Source organism: Anguilla anguilla, chromosome 11 (assembly GCF_013347855.1).
Source record: "Anguilla anguilla isolate fAngAng1 chromosome 11, fAngAng1.pri, whole genome shotgun sequence".
Taxonomy (NCBI): domain Eukaryota; kingdom Metazoa; phylum Chordata; class Actinopteri; order Anguilliformes; family Anguillidae; genus Anguilla; species Anguilla anguilla.
In genome coordinates, this window is record NC_049211.1 from 5,122,062 (window position 1) to 5,143,738 (window position 21,677).

The 21,677-nt window shown below is 50.0% G+C and overlaps 1 protein-coding gene across 2 annotated transcripts in view; it reads left to right on the forward strand.

The window, feature by feature from the left end:
- tbc1d22b (TBC1 domain family, member 22B) overlaps positions 1-21,677 on the forward strand; it is a 62,734-nt gene that overhangs the window by 10,650 nt on the left and 30,407 nt on the right. For both annotated transcript variants that reach the window (XM_035380957.1, XM_035380958.1), the window contains 3 exons: positions 7,014-7,084; positions 15,159-15,287; positions 17,942-18,007. In XM_035380957.1, the coding sequence (XP_035236848.1) occupies positions 7,014-7,084; positions 15,159-15,287; positions 17,942-18,007 (266 nt within the window). The remainder of the gene's footprint in view (positions 1-7,013; positions 7,085-15,158; positions 15,288-17,941; positions 18,008-21,677) is intronic.

The window sequence follows — 21,677 nt, forward strand, 5'->3', positions numbered from 1 at the left end:
AGCTCTCATACACAATAAACTGATCACTGACTGATGCTAATAGCAGCAGGTCTCATACACAATAAGCTGATCACTGACTGATGCTAATAGCAGCAGCTCTCATACGCAATAAACTGATCACTGACTGATGCTAATAGCAGCAGGTCTCATACACAATAAACGGATTATTGGGAGTAATCAGTTTATGCCAGTATTCAGATTATGGCTGGCACATGGATGTATGTAATGCGAGCCGAGCCCCTACACGGATGTGGGTGAGTCAGAGCGCCCGGGTTCGAAACGGTCACTCTGACTGATGCTAATGACAGCAGCTCTCATACACAGTAAACTGATTACTGGGAGTAATCAGTTTATGCCAGTATTCAGATTATTGCACGCACGTGGATGTGTGTAATGAGATTGCTCCTGTAGCTAGGCTTGCTTGATTCTTTCCGTAATCGGCGTACGCTCGACGGAGACTGGGTACGCGGCAGCCATGTTTGTTCCGCCTGGCGTGCGCGGTTTCGCAAAGCCGAAAGAAGTTGGGGTAAGGGGGGTGTCTTGTGGCGTAGCCTGTAGAGCACTGTCCTCATCCTCGTTATCAGCTGCAACGTCGGCGGGTTCGAATTTGACCGCGCGACCCTTTGTCGCACGTCTCTCCCTCTCTCTTCCTCGTTCTTCCTGTCTCTCTACATTGTCCTGTCAATACATTTTAAAAAGCTGTAAAGCCCATTTAAAGAAAAATAGAAGTGGGAGTAGGATATCTTCCAGCGCCAACAATGGAAAGATTGGACAGAAATGCAGGGGGTCTTAATGGGGTTTTGAATATGCAGATTGTGACCGTACACCGATGAAGATGATCAGATTAAGCTGCTCACATGGCCTATTCAGTAATCCGAGTATTGCCCTAATCGGGGTAAGATCGGAGGAGCGTCAGTGTGCATGTAAACGCACCCAGTGTGTGCTTCTGCTTTTCACATTCAAGCGACGCTGTTAATTCGCTGAAGGTCGTCTGCTGTTTGCAGGGTCAGCTGTTACAGTAAAAGTGTAGCGAAGCAAACATTAGCACAGCGCTCCACCGTTTGTTTTTCCTGTTTGATTGTAGCTGATTTCTGGCTGATTGGTTGAAGGTCGTAATTTTCCGCACCGCCTCTTAATAATCCTGGAGCGCCTGTGTCCTTCTTTGTTTTCCAAGTTCGGTTTGAGGGTACGAAAGAGCGGTTGAACGCTCTCTCGGGACGCGAGCTAAGCGCTAAGCGCTCTCACCGGCGTTTTCCTTGCCACGCTTGGCTTGACGTCACAACCGCGGGTTTGAATTTAATTAAGTGGTGCAGATTTCTCATTGCTAATCTCACCCTCGTATGTTAGCGGTTTTGTGGGTGTTTTCCGCGGTCTTACTTTAAAAGCCCAGGAGACGCAGACAGACTGGGACAGGCGTACGAACTCCTGTTGGGCGCACGTACACAGACGGGTGGTTACGCTGGTTTTTTACACCTTTAAGGCCTGAGATCACAAACGTGTGATTAGAACGTTCTTATCTGTAATGTTCTAATGCTGATGTGATGTCACAATCACCGCTGCTGACTGAGAGGCACGGAGTTCTAGAACACTGGCTTCTGGAAGAAAGGGGGAAAAAAAGAAGCATTCCAAAGAACCTGCTCTTCAGGGGGAGGGTTAAAGAGACCTGTCACTCACCCTCATCCTCCTCTACCCTGGGGAAGGAGGTTGCCTCCAGCTGTTGGGAATGGGCAGAGGGGGGAGCCAAAGCTCCATCGCAAGGTGCCTGACTTTCCGCGGCGCTAGGGGCCGTGTCAGGCTGCTGCCGTCGTCGAGCACCGCCGTGTCTTAGTGCCACAGGAACACGTACCGCCCTTAAAGTTTTCTGGTGCAAAATATCTGGTGTGACATTTTACCAGAAGCTGTTATTACTTTTTAATGGGGTGTGGGCGGTTGTTGACAACTGAAATCAAAGAATTGTTTTAAAATCGTTCTAAACGCACTGTTTAGGCTTCATAGTGTTTGTATAGCCGTAAGTGTTTTGTTGTTATAATCGAAGGTTGTACAAGAATACTATTGGGAAAATTAACATTTTTTTTAAAGAGCCTAGTAAAAAAAAAAAATGCTTTAGTTTCACTGCCAATCCTCACAACATCTGTGCTTCAGAACATCATAAATTATACAGTTTTCAGACGGATATGATTTTATTTTGTACTGCTGCCCAAAACCCCTGTAGCTCTTGGGGGGGAGAATGGCATTTGTCACAGGTACACCATATTGGGTGACAAGTGTGCAGTGTAAAAGTTAACCAGGTGCAGCAGGTCCATTTTTCCATGTGTTTGCATGTCACTGGGAGCTGTTTTTACAACAGTGTGCTTACAGGCCGAGGTTATACAGTGAGCTCCATAATGTTTGGGACAAAGACATATTTTTTTCATGATTTGGCCCTGCTCTCCACAATTTTAGATTTGTTATCAAACATTTCACATGGTTAAAGTGCAGATTCTCAGTTTTTATTGAAGGGTATTTTTTATACATTTTTGTTTTACTGTGTAGAAATTATGGCACTTTATATATATATATATATATATATATATATATAGTCCCTGCATTTCAAGGCACCATAATGTTTGGGACAAATGACTTCCCAGTGTTTCTGATTAGCTAGTTGTGTTAAATTGCTTCATTAGTGCAGGTATAAGAGAGTTTTCAGTGTCTAGTCTTGATACTATGTATAAAATGTGCTGTTATTTCTACATGGTGAAACCAAAATGTATTTTAAAAAAATACCCTTTAATAAAAGCTGAATTTGCGTATTTATTACAAAAGATGTTATTAGCTACAGATATACATTAATTTTAAAGTTAATATTCCACCTGTAGTGGAGAAAAATCTGATTTACACATATGCACTTATTGCACGTGATTCTGCCCTTGTGATAATGTTTCTGATATCCTGGTTATTTTTAAAAATTTATTTCTGTTATCATTCATTTCTAGCTATCGGCTGAATTCTCTCATATGGCATCCAACACCAGACCATTCTGAGCAGAGGAGTGTTTAGGCTGAATGAGTGTTTTATTATTTGAGATTTTTGCTGTTTTCAGGCTGTAAATGCATGGTTGGGGGTGGGGTGTGAAAGTAAGCTCCCATTATTTATTGAAAAGTATAAATAATGGCTTTGAACAGCTTTGAAGGTCAGAGTCAGTTACCATGGCACAAAGCATTATTCCTTTTATTAGACATATTTTTAGTGCTTTCCACCTGTAATGAGCTTTAGAACTCACTGGGGTTTTTCATATTTTAATTAAAGTGATTAAAGTAAAAAAAAAAGAAAAAGAAAAGGTAACCGACATTTTCACTGAAGTCAACCTTAAATAGCTGGAGGGGGTTTATGCTTGCAGTACCTCATGTAAACTAGCCCAATCGGCAGGGCATTTTGGTTAAGTTAGCAACGAAATCCTGCACTCTGTGAGTAATTACTTTCACACTTCTTCCCCCAGTTCAGCCAGTAATCTCTACCTTGCTGCTTTAACAATGCGGTCTGCAAGTGCCCGATCGGCCAGCAGGGGGCGCTAGATAGCGATGAACCGTAGACCCCCTAACCGACCGAACGCTCCTGTACTCTGGGCGACGCAATCACGGAGTGCCGTAGGGGCTCGTCCTGCACCCCAGCGTGGAGCCGTAACCCGAACGAGCCAATCAGCAACCCCCGGGCGTAACAGTGCTCTGATGACTCCGGGTCTGTCGAAATTACAAAATGGCTTTTGTTAAAGACCAAAAAAAAAAAAGAAAGATTTTTATAGATCCAGAAAAAAATGTAAGGTGGTATAAAAACCCTGAGAAGGCATAAGCCGCAACATGTAGGTTGTTTTCGTACCGCAGTTTTAAATGCTGATTGTAGCCTATTATACGCACAGTCCTTGTGATTGGTTCTGGAATTACCCGAAGCGCTTCTTAATATTCTCTTTCTTTAACGGCTTCTGTTAAAGCTTGGCTGTGTGAATGTGGTGTCAGTTACAAATAAAAAAAACCTTGGTGTCAGGGTGCCTAAAAGCTTGTGCTTGCAAACGTATTGTTTGCGTAAAACCTTTGGGAATAAGTTTTGTTTGCTTTCCTCGATTGGTTTAAATATGCGGCAGCAGAATACCCCTTTCTGTTCCCGCACCAGACAGTCCCACAGGCACACGCACTTGGCATAGGTCACATGGTAGTTTATTTAGGAGTTGCGTACTCCTACTCTACAGCCGGAAGCCTAATTTACGCTTAGTCACATGACACTTTCCGTAAGTGCTGCTCAACAAAAATGACACGTTTTCAACTCAAGGGTGTCGCACGACACTTTTTCCACAATGTCGTGGTGTCTGCTGGACCTGCCAATCAGCAGTGCAGAGAGCTGACTTTCAGCCTACACTTCCCATCTCTCCCTGCTCTCACAGTGACTTGGGAATGGGGGATTAGGGTAATTATAAGGGCACTGACAGGTGAACACGAGCATGATAATCTGGGTGAGATTGCAGAAGGTGTGCTCACAGGTGCACTTGGGAATGATGTTCTGGGTGAGATTACAGCAGGTGTGCTCACAGGTGGACATGAGCATGATAATCTGGGAGAGATTGCAGAAGGTGTGCTCACAGGTGCACTTGGGAATGATGTTCTGGGTGAGATTACAGCAGGTGTGCTCACAGGTGGACACGAGCATGATAATCTGGGAGAGATTGCAGCAGGTGTGCTCACAGGTGCACACGGGCATGATAATCTGGGAGAGATTGCAGCAGGTGTGCTCACAGGTGCACTTGGGAATGATAATCTGAGTGAGATTGCAGCAGGTGTGCTAACAGGTGAACACGAGCATGATAATCTGGGTGAGATTGCAGCAGGTGTGCTCACAGGTGGACACGGGCTTGACATTCTCACAGCGGCTGCCAGGCTGTTAACCGCGGGTCCGAAATGAGAAGTGAAGTATGACCTCGCTGGCGTATGTGAACGCCGCGTTTGACATTTCTGCCGCCTTCTAAAAGAAGTAAAACCGGGGAACGAGCGATGCCCATTAAACTGTCAATGGAGCATCGCCCTCTGGACTGACAGGACTGAACTGGCTGGGGCACCAGGAAGATGGAAAATCGTTGCCAAGATACTGAAGGCTTATTTCTGTGGAGCTGTCAAGCTATAACTCTGGCTCATTCAGCGTAACGTTAATGTTAAAAAAAAAAATGAACGAAGCTTTTCTGGCGGAATTTAAAAGTTGAAATGCCCTTTGAGAAACCGTTTAAAAAATGTTTATCAGCTTGTGCAAAGCTTTGGCGTCTCCATTAGCTGGCAGCTGAGATTCTGGTGTAAGACGGACAGCCCTGTGTGTTGTGCACAGTTACACAGTTATAGCGGTAATGTGCATTTTTTTGGAGGTCAGCCTGACTAACAGTTGGTTTTCCTATTATATGCGAATAGCACCATGTAAACGCACCTGATTGGTGAATGGAAATTGCATTAGTGCACCAGGGTGCGTGTAGCACGTTGTTCAGTTAATGGCCGACAGCCAGGAGAAGCTGCCCCCACTGTTCCCTGTGAATTACTGCGGAAGAAGCTATGCTTGCTAATGCTAACTGTGCTGAATAAATGAGAAGAATGTTGTCATTTGTCTTGTTTTGAGAATAAGAATGCACAACACTGTTGGGAAAAGCTGAGCACAAGATTCACTAAGTCATTTTTTTTTTTTAGGCTTAGAGTTTGGATTCTGTCTCTTGGGGATTTAATCTCTCCCTGTCCTGTCCTGTTCTGTCTCTGTCTCTGTACTGCTGTCCCAGCTCCCACTGGCATTTGGGGATGGTAGAATACCATCATAGAGTGGTGATACTGAACCTGCTCCCCCCCACCCACCCACTCACCCACCCACTCAACCCTCTCCACCCCCCCCGTCCTGTTCAGCTTCACAGAGACCATTTCCAAAAGTGCTCCCCACCAAGAGGTCATGGCTGCTGTCATAAGCAGGCTGGTAATGGGAGGCTCTTAGACCCTCAGACGCTGGCAGCTGTGTGGGATAATTAGAATCTGTACCGTTACCTTCACCTGATCTCCGTGATTGCAGTGAACATTCCTCTAGCACTCTGCTTTTGACTTTAGCCCAGTGCAGATTTTTACTTTTTTTTTTTTTGCAGGTCTTTCTGATCTAAAGTAGTGAGCTGTCTTTTACTGCTAATGTGCTGCTTCGTGCTTTATTGAGTTTAAGGTTGTCTTGAGCTTTTAGGTGCTGTCTTCTGTTTTTTTTTTTTTTTTGCATTATTATTACACTGGTTTTTTCATTGGATTTTTCTTTGTGAGTTCTGTGTTAGAGTAACTGTGTGAGTTCTGTGTTAGATTAACTGTGTGAGCTCTGTGTTAGAGTAACTGTGTGAGTTCTGTGTCAGAGTAACTGTGTGAGTTCTGTGTTAGATTAACTGTGTGAGCTCTGTGTTAGAGTAACTGTGTGAGTTCTGTGTTAGATTAACTGTGTGAGTTGTGTGTTAGAGTAACTGTGTGAGTTCTGTGTTAGATTAACTGTGTGAGTTGTGTGTTATAGTAACTATGTGACCTCTGTGTTAGAGTAACTGTGTGAGTTGTGTGTTAGAGTAACCGTGTGAGTTCTGTGTTAGAGTAACTGTGTGAGTTCTGTGTTAGAGTAACTATGTGACCTCTGTGTTAGAGTAACCGTGCGAGTACTGTGTTAGAGTAACCGTGTTAGCTCTGTGCTATAGTAACCGTGTTAACTCTGTGCTATAGTAACCGTGTTAGCTCTGTGCTATAGTAACTGTGTTAGCTCTGTGCTATAGTAACCGTGTGAGCTCTGTGTTAGATTAACCGTGCGAGTACTGTGTTAGAGTAACTGTGTGAGTTGTTTGTTAGAGTAACCGTGTGAGTTCTGTGTTAGAGTAACTGTGTGAGTTCTGTGCTATAGTAACTGTGTGAGTTCTGTGCTATAGTAACCGTGTTAGCTCTGTGCTATAGTAACTGTGTTAGCTCTGTGCTAACTGATTTGCTTCCTCTCTGCTCTCTCCACTGCAGATGAGCTGCGGAAGCTGAGCTGGTCGGGGATCCCCAGAGAAATGCGCCCCATCACCTGGAGGCTCCTCTCGGTGAGCGCCGTGCCCCCTCCCCTTACCCCACGCCCCCCCCCCCCCCCCAGGGCCTCGTGCTGGTAATAAACAGCTGCGCTTTAGCGCCGTACCGCGCTGCGTGGGGAAGCCCCAGGGCAGCGCGGCGCAGCGGAGCACGAGGTGAGCGCTCGGACGGGCACGTCAAATTTAAACTGCCATGCTAGCGCTTTACAGTGCGCGCTGCTATCCCATAGCTTTACAGTGCGCGCTGCTATCCCATAGCTTTACAGTGCGTGCTGCTATCCCATAGCTTTACAGTGCGTGCTGCTATCCCATAGCTTTACAGTGCGTGCTGCTATCCCATAGCTTTACAGTGCGTGCTGCTATCCCATAGCTTTACAGTGCGTGCTGCTATCCCATAGCTTTACAGTGCGTGCTGCTATCCCATAGCTTTACAGTGCGCGCTGCTATCCCATAGCTTTACAGTGCGTGCTGCTATCCCATAGCTTTACAGTGCGTGCTGCTATCCCATAGCTTTACAGTGCGTGCTGCTATCCCATAGCTTTACAGTGCGTGCTGCTATCCCATAGCTTTAAAGTGCGTGCTGCTATCCCATAGCGACCTACGGGCTTCCAGTCCAGGTAACCTATCAAAATGCAGATCTTAGCTGCCACCTTTCATTATGGAAGGATCAACAGGCAAGGTAGTAGGTAGCCAACACCAGGGGTGTCTTGTTTTGGTGGGATTTGGAATGATTTTTGGCAACCCTGAGGTCAGGCAGCAGGCGACCGAATGAGCCAATAGCATCGAGTCTTTGGCATGAGGCTCAAGGCTGATCTGACTATGGGAATACTGAGGCCTTATCCAACCAGAAGAGGCTTTATTCAATACCTGTCGGCAATACCAGGCAAAACCATACCGTTTCCCAAAATGCGCAGTAGCGGTGTGTGAGCTGTTGTGTTTGCAATGGCCGAATTACCCGAGGAATTCCCGGCGCTGGTGGCGAAGTAATTACCAGCAAACGGCCCCCCGTCCCGTTTGTTTATCAGCTGTTCGGATACCCTGCCGGATTCCTCTCTCTCTCTCTCTCTTCCCTCCTTATAAACCGGAGCAAAGGTTGTTTTGCGGCACTTTTTTTTGTTTTCGTTTGAGAATGCCAAATTGGACTTGGCGCGCGACATCGCTCCGTTTGAAAAGGCCGAGCGTCTCGGCGGACGTTCAGACACGGCCGGCAGACGTCCCGGAGGTGGCTTTCTGCGCCGTTAATTAAGGTTTACACGCCGCGCTCCCTGGAAACTCTGGGTAATTATGCTCTTGGTGCGAGCGACGCGTTCGCTTTGCTCGTGTTCTGATTAATTTCGTCCAATCACAGCCTGGAGATGGCGGCGCTGCTGTTGACAGGTTGTCCGGTTCAGGGCCGTTTTCCGCGCTCGAACCTCCGACGCACAGATGGCTGTTTCGAGATGGGGGGGGGGGGGGGGGGGGGGGGGGGGGGGGGGGGGGGGGGGGCGGGGGGCTTGTGGACACGCCCCTCTCTCTCTCTGTCCTTAACTGGTGCGTGAGTGCTCATGCCAGCCAAGGACGCGGTGCAGTCTTACCCACTGCTGGCACAGGATCAGTGCCACTCCGCGCTGCCCACCTCAGGGACAGAGCTCCAGAGAAAGAGGGCGGGAATGGATGAGGGAGAGAGAGAGGGGCAGAAAGGGAGAGAGAGAGAGAAAGAGAGAGAAGTGGCCAGAGAGGGAGAGAGAGCTCTGCCAGCTTTGCTTTGCCAGGCAGTGATGATAGCTTTGACCCAAAGAAATGCCCTCCTGCTTGGCACAGTGTTGCCACTGTGCTGTGTGCGGGCGATGCCACTGTGCTGTGTGCGGGCGATGCCAGTGTGCTGTGTGCGGGCGATGCCAGTGTGCTGTGTGCGCGCGGTGCCAGTGTGCTGTGTGCGGGCAGTGCCAGTGTGCTGTGTGCGGGCAGTGCCAGTGTGCTGTGTGCGGGCGGTGCCAGTGTGCTGTGTAATATGAAGAGCCAGGTTTGCGGGCATGTGCAGTGCCAGTCTAGGGCCTGGGCACCATGGGCACCATGGGCACCGCAGGCACCACCTGCTTACCGCTGAGATTAGAGGTGCAGTCTTGACTAGCGGGGACAGACTGGCTCTGGAAACCTGGCTATTGCACATGCTGGCTCAGAACCAACTTCCTCTTTCTGGCAAAATTTGAATCACGAAAAATAGTTTTCTTTTTTTTAAAGTTGAACCTGTTTTTTTAGCACACCATTTATTTTTAACGTTGCCGCTGTTAAATGGAAAACGGTACAGCACAAAAGCGACCCCAGCTTCCACAAAATGTTCCCACTCCATGTTCCTGGAATGTTTTGTGAGTGTTGTAACATTGCCACTACGTTGCAGCAACGCGATGAGAACGTTTTGCGCTGGCTGCAGCATTCGGACCACAGCGTTCTCACGCATTTAATGTGCAGCACAGTGCAGAGGTTTCAAACGCAGCCGGTTTTACAAAGTCAACCTCCCCCCCGCCCCCCCCCCCCCGAGTTACATGTCGGCCATCTTCATTCCACGAGGCCACCTTGACTCTATTACCCCCTGGAGCCGCTCCTCTCTACCACGGGATCAACTTTATAAATGTGAGGATCACTCAGGGTGCCAGGTTCGAGATGTTTAACCTGCCTGCTCGCAGTGTTGCCTGCTGCTTCGTGAGAGCGTTTCTTCAGAAAGCTGGCAGCAGTCTGTTTGTAATGCCAGGTAAACCCCTGCTAAAGCTCCTGCACTTCTCTGTAAACTTTGGGAGTGTCTGACAGGTTTAACCTCAGGCGACATCTCCTCATATTTCCTAGTAAAATCTTAAATCTTTCTGCCACTCCACCTGTCATATTTTTTTTAACGTTCATATATTTTATATGGGGAGTCCTTGAGTATGACAGTGATACACGTTTTGTTGTTCTGGATCTGGACTCCTGCACATTGGATGTGACAGGACACAATGAATATGAGGTTGTAGTGCGGACTGTCAGCTTCAGTTTGAGGGTGTTTACCTCCATATCGGGTGACCCTTGGAGTAATTGCTGCCCTTTTCATACACAGAATCTTCCTGTCTCTCTAACATATAATACACACACACACACACACTTAAGATGGCCATACTGCACGCACACACACACACACACACTGAAGATGGCCATACTGCACGCACACACACACACACACACTGAAGATGGCCATACTGCACGCACACACACACACACACACTGAAGATGGCCATACTGCACGCACACACACACACACACACACACAGAACCAGGTCTTACTGCACGCACACACACACACACACACAGAACCAGGTCTTACTGCACGCACACACACACACACACACACTGAAGATGGCCATACTGCACACACACACACACACACACACACAGAACCAGGTCTTACTGCACGCACACACACACACACACACACTGAAGATGGCCATACTGCACGCACACACACACACACACACACTCACACTGAAGTAGGTCTTACTGCACACACACACACACACACACTGAAGCAGGTCTTACTGCACACACATACACGCACACACACACACTCTGAAACAGGCCTTACTGCATGTACACGCACACACACACACACACATACACACTCTGAAACAGGCCTTACTGCATGTACACGCACACACACACACTCTGAAGCAGACCTTACTGCATGTACACACACACGCACTCACATTGAAGCAGGCCTTACTGTACACACACACACACACACACTCTGAAACAGGCCTTACTGTACACACACACACACACACACACATACACACTCTGAAACAGGCCTTACTGCACACACACACACACGCTCTGAAACAGGCCTTACTGCACACACACACACACGCTCTGAAACAGGCCTTACTGCATGTACACACACACACACACACACACACACACACTCTGAAACAGGCCTTACTGCATGTACACACACACACACACACACACACACACTCTGAAACAGGCCTTACTGCATGTGCACACACACACACACACGCTCTGAAACAGGCCTTACTGCATGTGCACACACACACACACACGCTCTGAAACAGGCCTTACTGCATGTGCACACACACACACACACGCTCTGAAACAGGCCTTACTGCATGTGCACACACACACACACACACACACTCTGAAACAGGCCTTACTGCATGTACACGCACACACACACACACACACACACACACACTCTGAAACAGGCCTTACTGCACACACACACACACACACACACACACACGCTCTGAAACAGGCCTTACTGCATGTGCACACACACACACACACGCTCTGAAACAGGCCTTACTGCATGTACACGCACACACACACACACTGAAACAGGCCTTACTGCATGTACACGCACACACACACACTGAAGCAGGCCTTACTGCACACACACACACACACACACACACACACTGAAGCAGGCCTTACTGCACACACACACACACACACACACACACACACACACTCTGAAACAGGCCTTACTGCATGTACACACACACACACACACACACACACTCTGAAACAGGCCTTACTGCATGTGCACGCACACACACACACACTCTGAAACAGGCCTTACTGCATGTACACACACACACACACACACACACACTCTGAAACAGGCCTTTCTGCATGTACACGCACACACACACACACGCATACACATCGAAGGCGCCGCGTTTGCCCTGCAATCCCAGCTGCGCGGTAGCTCTCTTATTAATTTATCTGTGCGCGTTCTCTCTCTCTCTCTCTCTCTTCTCTTTGTGGCTAATTGAGCATCCAGGCCCGGAGCCAAGCCTGTCTTTAACGCGCATCTGAATATTTATCTCCGTGTCTGCGACCTTACGCTCCTCTCTGGGGAAGACAGGAGCCCGCTTCCTCTAACACTGGCTCCCTTCGTAACCTGTTCTCTTCATTCGTTCACGCGTACGTTCATCCAGGCTTCCCCCCGTCTGTTTAAAGCGACGGTGTGCGTCTCGCCGCTTCTTCCCCTCTAATTGCGGGGTTTTCTGCCAACCAGCCCAGATCGTGGTGTTCTGGAGCCGGTTTGAGACCAGGCCCGTTAGCCCATGAGAGCTAGCCACCTCGCTTCAGCGGTGTGTTGGACACAGGCGCCCACCGGCCCTGACACGGCTGTGTGTGACAGACGGGGATTATGGGTCTGTTGTTCGCGACGGACCCAAATCTGGCAACCCACATTTGGCATATCTGGCAATCTTTCTAACCTTACAGGAAGCAGCGGAGTGGATTAACTCGGCATAACTCTGAGTGTCCTCAGACCACCCGAAATCCACAAACAGACAACCTGGAGAACTGGGACATCATTACCAGCGTGTCACAGGCATATTTTATTCAGTGCGCGGGTCATTTTCAGCAGAGTACCCACGTCTGCCCTTGCGCCTGGAAGAATGGAGGTGTCACTGCAAGTGCAGCTGGTCCAGTGCTCCTCTTCCTGCGCTCGCTCCCTTCCTCTTCCTGTCACCGATGGAGAGAGGGGAAAGAGGGAGCATTTTACAGGGGCTTCTACCCCGAAAATGAGCTCAAACCCACCTGTTCCGGCTTCAAAAAAATAAAACAAATGTTGACCTTACATAACCCAGTTACATCAACAGGTTCCAAGTAACTGGGTTGAGTAGCACGAAAATTATATGCATTTAAACCAACTTAAGCGAGTCGGTATTAAACAAATGATATAATTTTGATGCTAGCCAACTCAGTTGCGTGGAAGCTGCTGACAGAACTGGGTTATGTAAGGCCAACTTACATTTAATTTTTTTTTTTTGAGTGTGAGTTGAAGTTATCCACAGAGGCCCCTGCTCCAGGGTCAATAGAAATCTTTTGACCAGCTGAGGAGTGGAATCGCACATTCTAGAATCCAGATTCTGTTTAGAGTTCTGTTGAACTAGAATTCTTGCTTGTGTAGCTCCCTGGAAATAGAATTCCTGTGCATCAGAGCTAATTGCACTTGAAGACATCGAGTGTATTTGCAGCTTGCAAGGCCTGTTAAATTCCATAGGTAATTGGGTTTTTTTTTCTTCTTCTCGCTAAGAACTGTAGATGTTCTTTATAGGCAAGGTCTCTACTCGGAAGGAAGGCCAAAAAATGCAAAACAAGGCTCTTCTCCGTTACACGTTTGTTGGTTGGATCGATTGGACGTGGCCTATTGTAATTGAACCAATCGCCTGGGTCCCTGCTAAACACTTAACGTTTTAATTTCAGAAACGTAGCTATCAAACGGCTTCGTACGGCCGTACTTTTTAAAATCCCGTTTAACGTCTCCGCCGGCGTTCGGCTTCAGGAAGTTAAACCGCCGCTCGTGTCTCGCGTGTGTGTGTGTGCAGTAAGGCCTGCTTCAGTGTGTGTTTGTGTGTGCGTGTGCATGTGTGTGTGTGTGCGCGTGCGTGTGCATGTGTGTGTGCGCGTGTTCGCATGTTCGCGTGCGTGCGTGCGTGCGTGTGTGTGTGCGTGTGTGTGTGCGGTAGGGCCTGGCTTCAGGAAGTGAATCCGCCGCTCGTGTGCCTCCCTGCGAGCGCTTTGGCCGTTTGCCGCGCGTCGGGGGAACCGCGTCGGAGTTTCCGACGCCGCGGAGCGAAGAACAGAGTGCAGAGACGAGAGATGAACGTGGGTAGAGAGTGGGATTGAGATGAAAGAGAGATGATCATAAGGAGGAGGAATGGATGCAGGGGGCCAGAGGCCTGCAGATGAAAGAGAGGAATAAAATAGTCTTTCGCAAAAGGAGAGCACAGCTGTGCTAGGTCCCCACTTAGCACGTGTGTATTTGCTTGTTTGTGTGTGTTTTTGCAAACCTATTACTCCTTAATTTGTTATATCTCACCGTGCGGCCGAACGACAGATGAAAAAAAGGAGTGATTGGGGAGAGGAAATGAAAGTGATGCTTTTTCTTATCACTCCACTCCAGTCCTCGCTGGTCTCTCAGCATATGTATAAATGCGTGTGTGTGTGTGTGTGATTGTGTACGTACATATCAATCTGAGCTCTCATCTGTTTTAGAGCACAGATTAAAGGATGTGTGTGTGTGCACACGTGTGCATGTGCGTGTTTGTGTGTGTGCATGTGCGTGTTTGTGTGTGTGCATGTGCGTGTGTGTGTGTGTCTGTGTGCATGTGTTTGTGCGTGTGTGTGTGTGTGTGTGTGTGTGTGTGTGCATGTGCATGTGTGTGTGTGTGTGCGTGCGTGTGCATGTGTGTGCGTGTGCATGTTTGTGTGTGTTTCTGCATATTTGTGTGATTTTACGTGTGTGTTTGCGCATACGTGTGTGTATGTGTGTGCTCGTGTGAGTGTGTGGGTGCGTGCGTGTGTGTGCATGTGCGTGTGCGTGCGTGCGTTTGTGTGAGTGAGTGAGTGAGTGAGTGTGAATGTGTGTGTGAGTGAGTGTGTGTGTGTGTGTGTGCGTGAGGGCTGGCTATGCTGTAATTTGTTCTGATCTCTGGCTCTGGTTACTCTGCAATAGCAGGTTAAACCCTGTGACTCAGTGAATTGAAATGTGAAAAAACTGAAAAATAATAAATTCCTGAGCTGCTCATTGACTCAGAAATGGGAGTGTGTGCTGGGTGCAGCGGCCACAGCACACGGTACATTGATGCAGCACAGCGCTTCCTTCCTCCTCCAGGGGGCAGCAGTGAGCTGGATCCGGTGCTTGCAGGCACAGGTTAGCAAGCAGGACAACAGGATGCCAAATACATAAGCACACAAGGATGCACAATGGCAAGAACAGGTTATTCATCCTAATCTAGGCTTGCCCTTTACCTACAAACTCTAGCTGCATACGGTGCGCTTCTGCAGGTGAAGACAAGCATACGCATGCACACATGCTTATAGGAGTGATTTATCTATGTCGGTTAACCCAGACTAATAATAACCTGCTATGACTGTTGTCTTTCCTTCTCTTTCCTCTTTCCTTTCTCTCCCTGTCCCTCCCTATTGCTATGTGGTCCTCCGTTTCTACTCATCTCTTTCCTCTCTCCATCCCTTTCTTCTTCCTCTCTCTCCTCCCATCTCTCTCTGTCTCTTCTCTCTTTCTCTCTCTCTCTGTCTTTCCACACAGGGTTATCTTCCTGCCAACATGGAGAGGAGGGATTTGGTTTTGAAGAGGAAGAGGGACGAGTATTTTGGCTTCATTGAGCAGTATTACCACTCCAGGACCGACGAGAACCACAGGGACACATACAGACAGGTAAGCCCAACCTAGCTCTCCCAAAACAGCCCATAGTCACCTTCAGACAGGTAAACCCAGCCCAGTGCTCCCAAAACAGCCTATACACACACCTTCAGACAGGTAAACCCAGCCTAGCGCACTCAAAACAGCCTGTACACACACCTTCAGACAGGTAAACCCAGCCCAGTGCTCCCAAAACAGGGTCCATACATACATCTCGGTGCGGTGCGGGACTGTGCTCTGCAGGGCATTCTCTGGGCAGAGAGCCCTGTAATTCTGCCAGCTTTCCTAAGCACCAGCCCCCGGGAGGCAGGCCTCAGTCTCTCTGACAGGTGGGTCGTTTCGCCGTGGTGTCCGGCTCCGCCTCAGGACCCCGCCCCAAAACCCCGCCCCCTGCCGTTCCGGCTCCGCCCCAGAACCCCACACCCCTCCCCTGCCGTTCCAGCGCAAGGCCGTGTTCACCCCGCCATGATTAAAGCCCCTCAGCTCTCCGGCGTGTGCGCGGCGCTCCAGGCTGGCGGTGTGTGTAAGACCCACACACCCGCCGATGCCGCTCTGTCACATTTCGCCTTTTCCTGCTTCTCCGTCTGCCGGAAAAAGCCTGGCGAGGAACAGGTGCTGCCGACCAGCCGCCCGCTGGAAGTGTGGAAGTGTGGATTCCTGCTCTGCGTCCTGTTCAGTCCACCAAAGCTCAACAGATACATAAACCAGTGTGAAGCTGGGAGTGAGAGGGTGCTGCAGTTGTAGAGAGTCTGACTGTTTTAAAGTTGTTATGAAAAAGGAAACCGTATCCCCAGCCCCCCCCACCGCCCACCCCCCACCCCCCACCCCCCACCCCCCAACCTGCCCCCAGCTGCGAAGATTCCGTACCACACACAGGAGCTTCATTTGACACACCTCACCTGTTTTCTCCAACAAGCCAAAAAATAAATATATATATATAAATAAATAAATTCCCCCATTTTATTTATTAATCTTATTTTGTGTGTTTTTTTGAGTAGCCTTTTTCTGTAAGCTCTGAAATATTCAGAGGCTGGGAAGGGGCTGAACTCTGTGTATAAATATTCCAGGGGGCGGCTCTTTTTGAAGGCGAATCGCGGAGCGGGGCTCCAGATCGCGGGGGGGGGGGGGGGGGGGGGGGGTGGGTGGGGCTTTGGAGAAGGCCCGGCCGCGCCTTTTTGAACATGAAGGCCCCCCGGGGTTCGCCTCCCCTTTCGGTGGGGGGGAAACGGCTTTGAAACCGTGGCAACCGGGTCGGCGGGGCAGTTGGTCGGGCAGACGGACGCGCTCTCCCCCGCCCCCCCCCCCCGCCGCGCGGACGGCGCTAATTGAATATGAATGAACGGCCCGCGGCTTCGGCGCTAGCGCACACCGGCTGCCTCGTGCGCGCGGCTGAGAAGCGACGGCTAACGAAAGAGGAGAGATCCTCCCCTCCCTTCCTCCACGGCGTGGCATTAATGAGCCAGGGCCAAAATCGATACGCTTACAGGCTATAAAACTCACGTTAATGGTGTAGGACTCGTGTTCGATATCCACCGCGTTTACCTCTTTTCCCTTTCTCTCTCCCACCTTCCGTCTTTCCTTTGTGCTCTCCGTCTCTCGCTCCCTATATCTTGCGCTCTGTCTTTCTCTTTCCCTGTCTTTCTCTCTCTGTCTCTCTCTCTCTCACTCATTCTCTTTCCCTGTCTCTCTCCCATTCTCTCTTTCTTGCTTTGTCTCTATATCTTGCTGTGTATGTGTGTGTGCGTCCGTGTGTGTGTGTGTGTGTGTGTGTGTGTGCGTCCGTGTGCGTCCGTGTGTGTGTGTGTGTGCGTGTGTGTGTGTGTGTGCGTGCGTGCGTGCGTGCGTGCGTGCGTGCGTGCGTGTGTGTGTGTGTGTGTGTGCGTGTGTGTGTGTCCGTGTGTCCGTGTGTCTGTGTGTCTGTGTGTGTGTGTGTACGTGTGCGTCCGCGTGTGCGTCCGCGTGTGTGTCTCTGTGTGTCTGTGTGTGTCTGTGTGTGTGTGTGTGTGCATCCGTGTGTGTGTGTGTGTGTGTGTGAGAGAGAGTGTGTGTGTGTGTGCGCGTCCGTGTGTGTGTGTGTGTGTGTGTGTAGTAAATCAGGCTGAGGGGCCATTTTGTGTATTTATGTGGCCATTGAGGTCCATCACAGTGGCCCCTCTGAGTCTGGTGCAGCTCACTAATGCCCTATAACCCCCCCCCCCCCCATCCCTCCCCCCCCCGGTACTCCACTTAGGGGGGTGGGGGTGTGCGTGTCCTCTGATACCCTCTGTGCACCCTTCCTCCCTGTTTGGCCAACATGACTCCACCCCCTCCTCTTCCTCAGTCCTGTGGAAGTGGCGTAGAGGGCATTACAGTGGAAAGGTCAAAGGTTGATGAGGCCCTCTACTTGCAAATTAGAGCCCGGGTTTCGGGGTTATTTGCCAAACCTGACATAACAGCGGGGTCAGGAGCCCTAATGGGGGGGGGGGGTCTCTCTGTGTGTGCTGGGGTTCATATCTCATTAGTGTGTTTTCTTTAGCTGATCGATCATCACCTTTATGCCTGCAGGGCCTCCTGGAATACGTGTTGGTTTGGTTCATGTTTTATTCATTTATTTTTTCCTGTAATTGATTGTGTTTGGGGACCGTGAAGTTTTGACACATCTTTTTTTTTTCTTCACCGTTCCCCCCCAGATCCACATCGACATTCCCAGGACGAACCCTCTGATCCCCCTGTTCCAGCAGCCCCTGGTGCAGGAGGTGAGTGCTGTACCCCCCCCCCCCCTCCAGGATGTGCGGGCAGCAGGGGTGGGGGGGGTCCAGGTCTTTAACATACAGACAGTGTTCAGCAGTGTCATATGTAGGAGGTGACGTGAGAATGTCTCCTATTCACTGCATGTTGACAAGGAGAGAGAGAGAGACTTTTTTTATTATTAATAAAGTTCTCTTTATTAATAATAAAAAGAAAGATATATCCTCCAAATCCCCACTATTGACACAACAAAGAAAGAAAAGTATGACTGACAAAAACAGAAACAAAAAACATAAAAAAGAGAGAGTGAGAGCTGACAAGGAGAGAGAGAGACAGAGCAGAAAAGGAGAGAGAGAAAAGGAGAACGAGCAGAAAAAGAGATGGAGAAAGAGGGCAGAAAGTGAAAGTGAGAGACCAGAAAAGAAGGGAGAGAGTAGAAAAGGAGAGGGCAGAAAAGGGGAGAGAGGGAGAGAGAGCGAGAGAGGGGGTTGTCTCCCTCCCTCCCTCCCTCTTGTTCCTCTCGCTCTCCTCACTGCGTTTCGTTGCGTTTCTCTGCTTTTTGAAACGGCTGGCAGTTAAAGTGTGCTGAAGTGCTGTGTGGCAGACTGGGCGGCACGCTTAGAGGGTGAGGAGGGTGCAGGATGGTAATCTTACGGTGTAAATGGAAGGAGTTCTGTTCCTCTGCCTGTCTGGCCTTGTGGGGTTTTTTTGTATTCGGGGGTTGGGGGGGGGGGGGGGGCGAAGGCTGTTGAGGTCCACAGAATGCTATGCTTCTAGGTAGCGTCTGTTGACAAGCTGTGACGGACCCCACCTTCCTGATTGTCAGGGTGGAAGCTGTGGGCTGGCTTTATTATTGCTCAAAGTCCTTTATCTGTGTGCATGTATGTATTAGACAAGCCTGTAAGGTGTGAGATCACAAATATGCCATTATAATGTGCTAAGCTGTCACAATCAGTGCTGGCAACTAAAAGCAGTGGAGTTCTAGAACACTGACTTAGAACTGAGGGGGGAAGAGAAAAAAAAACATTCCCAAAAAAACCTACTCTTCCAAAGGGTTACTGAAGTGGCATCAGGAAAGCCCTGGTGTCTGCAGTAGAGGGGATTTGTGCTGTGTCGGTGTGTGTTGTGCTGCGTGCTGTCCAGCAGGGGGCACTCATGCAGTGTCAAACACCTCCCTCGGCTGTTTAACAGGGGAGCACGGACACCAGGGGGTCAAAGGGCGCCAGACTAGACATTTGGAATTCTCCCCATCGCGATTCACCGCCACGCTTCTCATTTTATCTTTCTTTTTTTTTTTTTCTAATGAAGGAGGAGAACATGCAAGAATCAGATTATTCAATTTGACTTCAACTTCAAGAATTATATCAAACTTAACCCTTGGAAGAGTCAGTTTTTTTTTTTTTGGAATGTCTTTTCAAAATTCTGAGTCGGTGTTCTAGAACTCCACTGCTTTCAGTTACCAGCGGTGACTGTGACAGTTAAGAACGTTCTAATCACACCTTAATTACTCTAATTGCGTCTTAAATAGTTAAGTGTGGTCGTTAGTGTGTCTGAGGTGGCGACACCCTCGTTGTCAGCACATGCCCGTTGGGCTGCACAGCCGTCTGCAGAGATTTAAAATGCACGGGAGAGACGGGCGGGCAGAACAGTCTCGCGCCCAGACGGTGGCCTTGGCAGACCGCGGCGGCGGCAGCGGAAATCGATCTGGGGCAGTGGCGAGCGCGAGAGGTTCGGCTGCGGGTGGGGGAGGTGCGGGTGGGGGTGGGGGTCTGTGGTTATGGAACAGTGACGCTGTGCGTTTTATGCAAAGCCCCATAAATCTGCTGGGGAGACCGTGATGGAGTCCAGACAGAAGGGGCAGTTATGAGCTCCTTCAAGGAGCAATTAACAGGTTGGAATGTCCTTATAAGATGGCTGACTTTGATTTCCATGCCAGTCAAGGACAGAGGAGACGAGGACTGATGAAATTAGTGATTGGAATGAGCCACTGGTCCCGGGTAAGCCAAGTTGCTCCTGGGATAGGCTGTTAGTCGGCCAGTAGGGGGCACTCTTCCCTCTGGACCGAGACAGAAATCCTATGACTCAGCAGGCTGATGGGGCTCTTGTGCTGTAGAAGATACCGTATTAAACCGGGGTCACTTTTCCAAAGAGTAGGGGTGTTATTCCTGGTGTTCCCATCAAAAAACCGGCTGGGCGTCTGGCCCTGATTGGCCGTGTCCCACTGTATCTGATTGGCCGCACGGTCCCTTGAATTCCCCACGGACTTCGATTCCTCAGGCTGTGGCTGAGCCGTCTGGTTAAATAAAGGTGAGGTAAAGAGGACCTGGCCTCTCAGAGGGGCTCGGTGTGGCTGGTCCGGGCCTGGTCTCGCTTTTTTTGCGTGGGCTGCAGTGCCCGGTGCGTGTTTTTATTTTCAAGTCGACTCGACGCGGAGCGCGAGGGGAAGCGCGGCGCGGGAGAGCGAGCCGGGAGCCGGGGTTTTATCAGCGGCGACACGGCGACCTTGCCGACGGTGCCGTAGCGCACCGTCAGGGAAACCGGTCTTTATCGCGTTCCGGAAGGTTCCGCGACTCCGCCCCCCTAAACCGGCTTCAACCTGCAGCTGTGGAGTGTGGAGTTTTAGGGAGAGCGTGCAGCGGCATCCCCCCCTGGGGATGGGGGAGCAGATGGGGCTTTCCCTTCTGCTCCCTCCCCGTCCCCCGCCTCCCCGTCCCCCACCCCCTCCCTTCCCAAATCCTCTCATCTCTCGCCTCTCTATTCCTGCTTCTTGGATCCTCCCCAAGATGGCCCCCGTGGGCTGCTTGGCGGCTGGCTTATCGCCGGGGGGGAGTGTGTGTACTCCCAGTGTCTACCGAGCGCAGACACACAGCTGCTGCAGCAGATACTGTAGGCCTCAGACAGGACTGCAGCTGCAGCTGCTGCAGCAGATACTGTACACCTCAGACAGGGCTGCAGCTGCAGCTGCTGCAGCAGATACTGTCGCCTCAGACAGGGCTGCAGCTGCAGCTGCTGCAGCAGATACTGTACACCTCAGACAGGACTGCAGCTGCAGCAGCTGCAGCAGATACTGCAGGCCTCAGACAGGACTGCAGCTGCAGCTGCTGCAGCAGATACTGTATGCCTCAGACAGGGCTGCAGCTGCAGCTGCTGCAGCAGATACTGTATACCTTAGGCAGAGTTGCAGCTGCTGCAGCAGATACTGTACGCCTCAGGCAGGGCTGCAGCTGCAGCTGCTGCAGCAGATACTGTATACCTTAGGCAGAGTTGCAGCTGCTGCAGCAGATACTGTATACCTCAGACAGGGCTGCAGCTGCAGCTGCTGCAGCAGATACTGTATACCTTAGGCAGAGTTGCAGCTGCTGCAGCAGATACTGTATACCTCAGACAGGGCTGCAGCTGCAGCTGCTGCAGCAGATACTGTATACCTTAGGCAGAGTTGCAGCTGCTGCAGCAGATACTGTACGCCTCAGGCAGGGCTGCAGCTGCAGCTGCTGCAGCAGATACTGTATACCTTGGGCAGAGTTGCAGCTGCTGCAGCAGATACTGTACACCTCAGACAGGGCTGCAGCTGCAGCTGCTGCAGCAGATACTGTACACCTCAGACAGGGCTGCAGCTGCTGCAGCAGATACTGTATACTTCAGGCAGAGTTGCAGCTGCTGCAGCAGATACTGTATGCC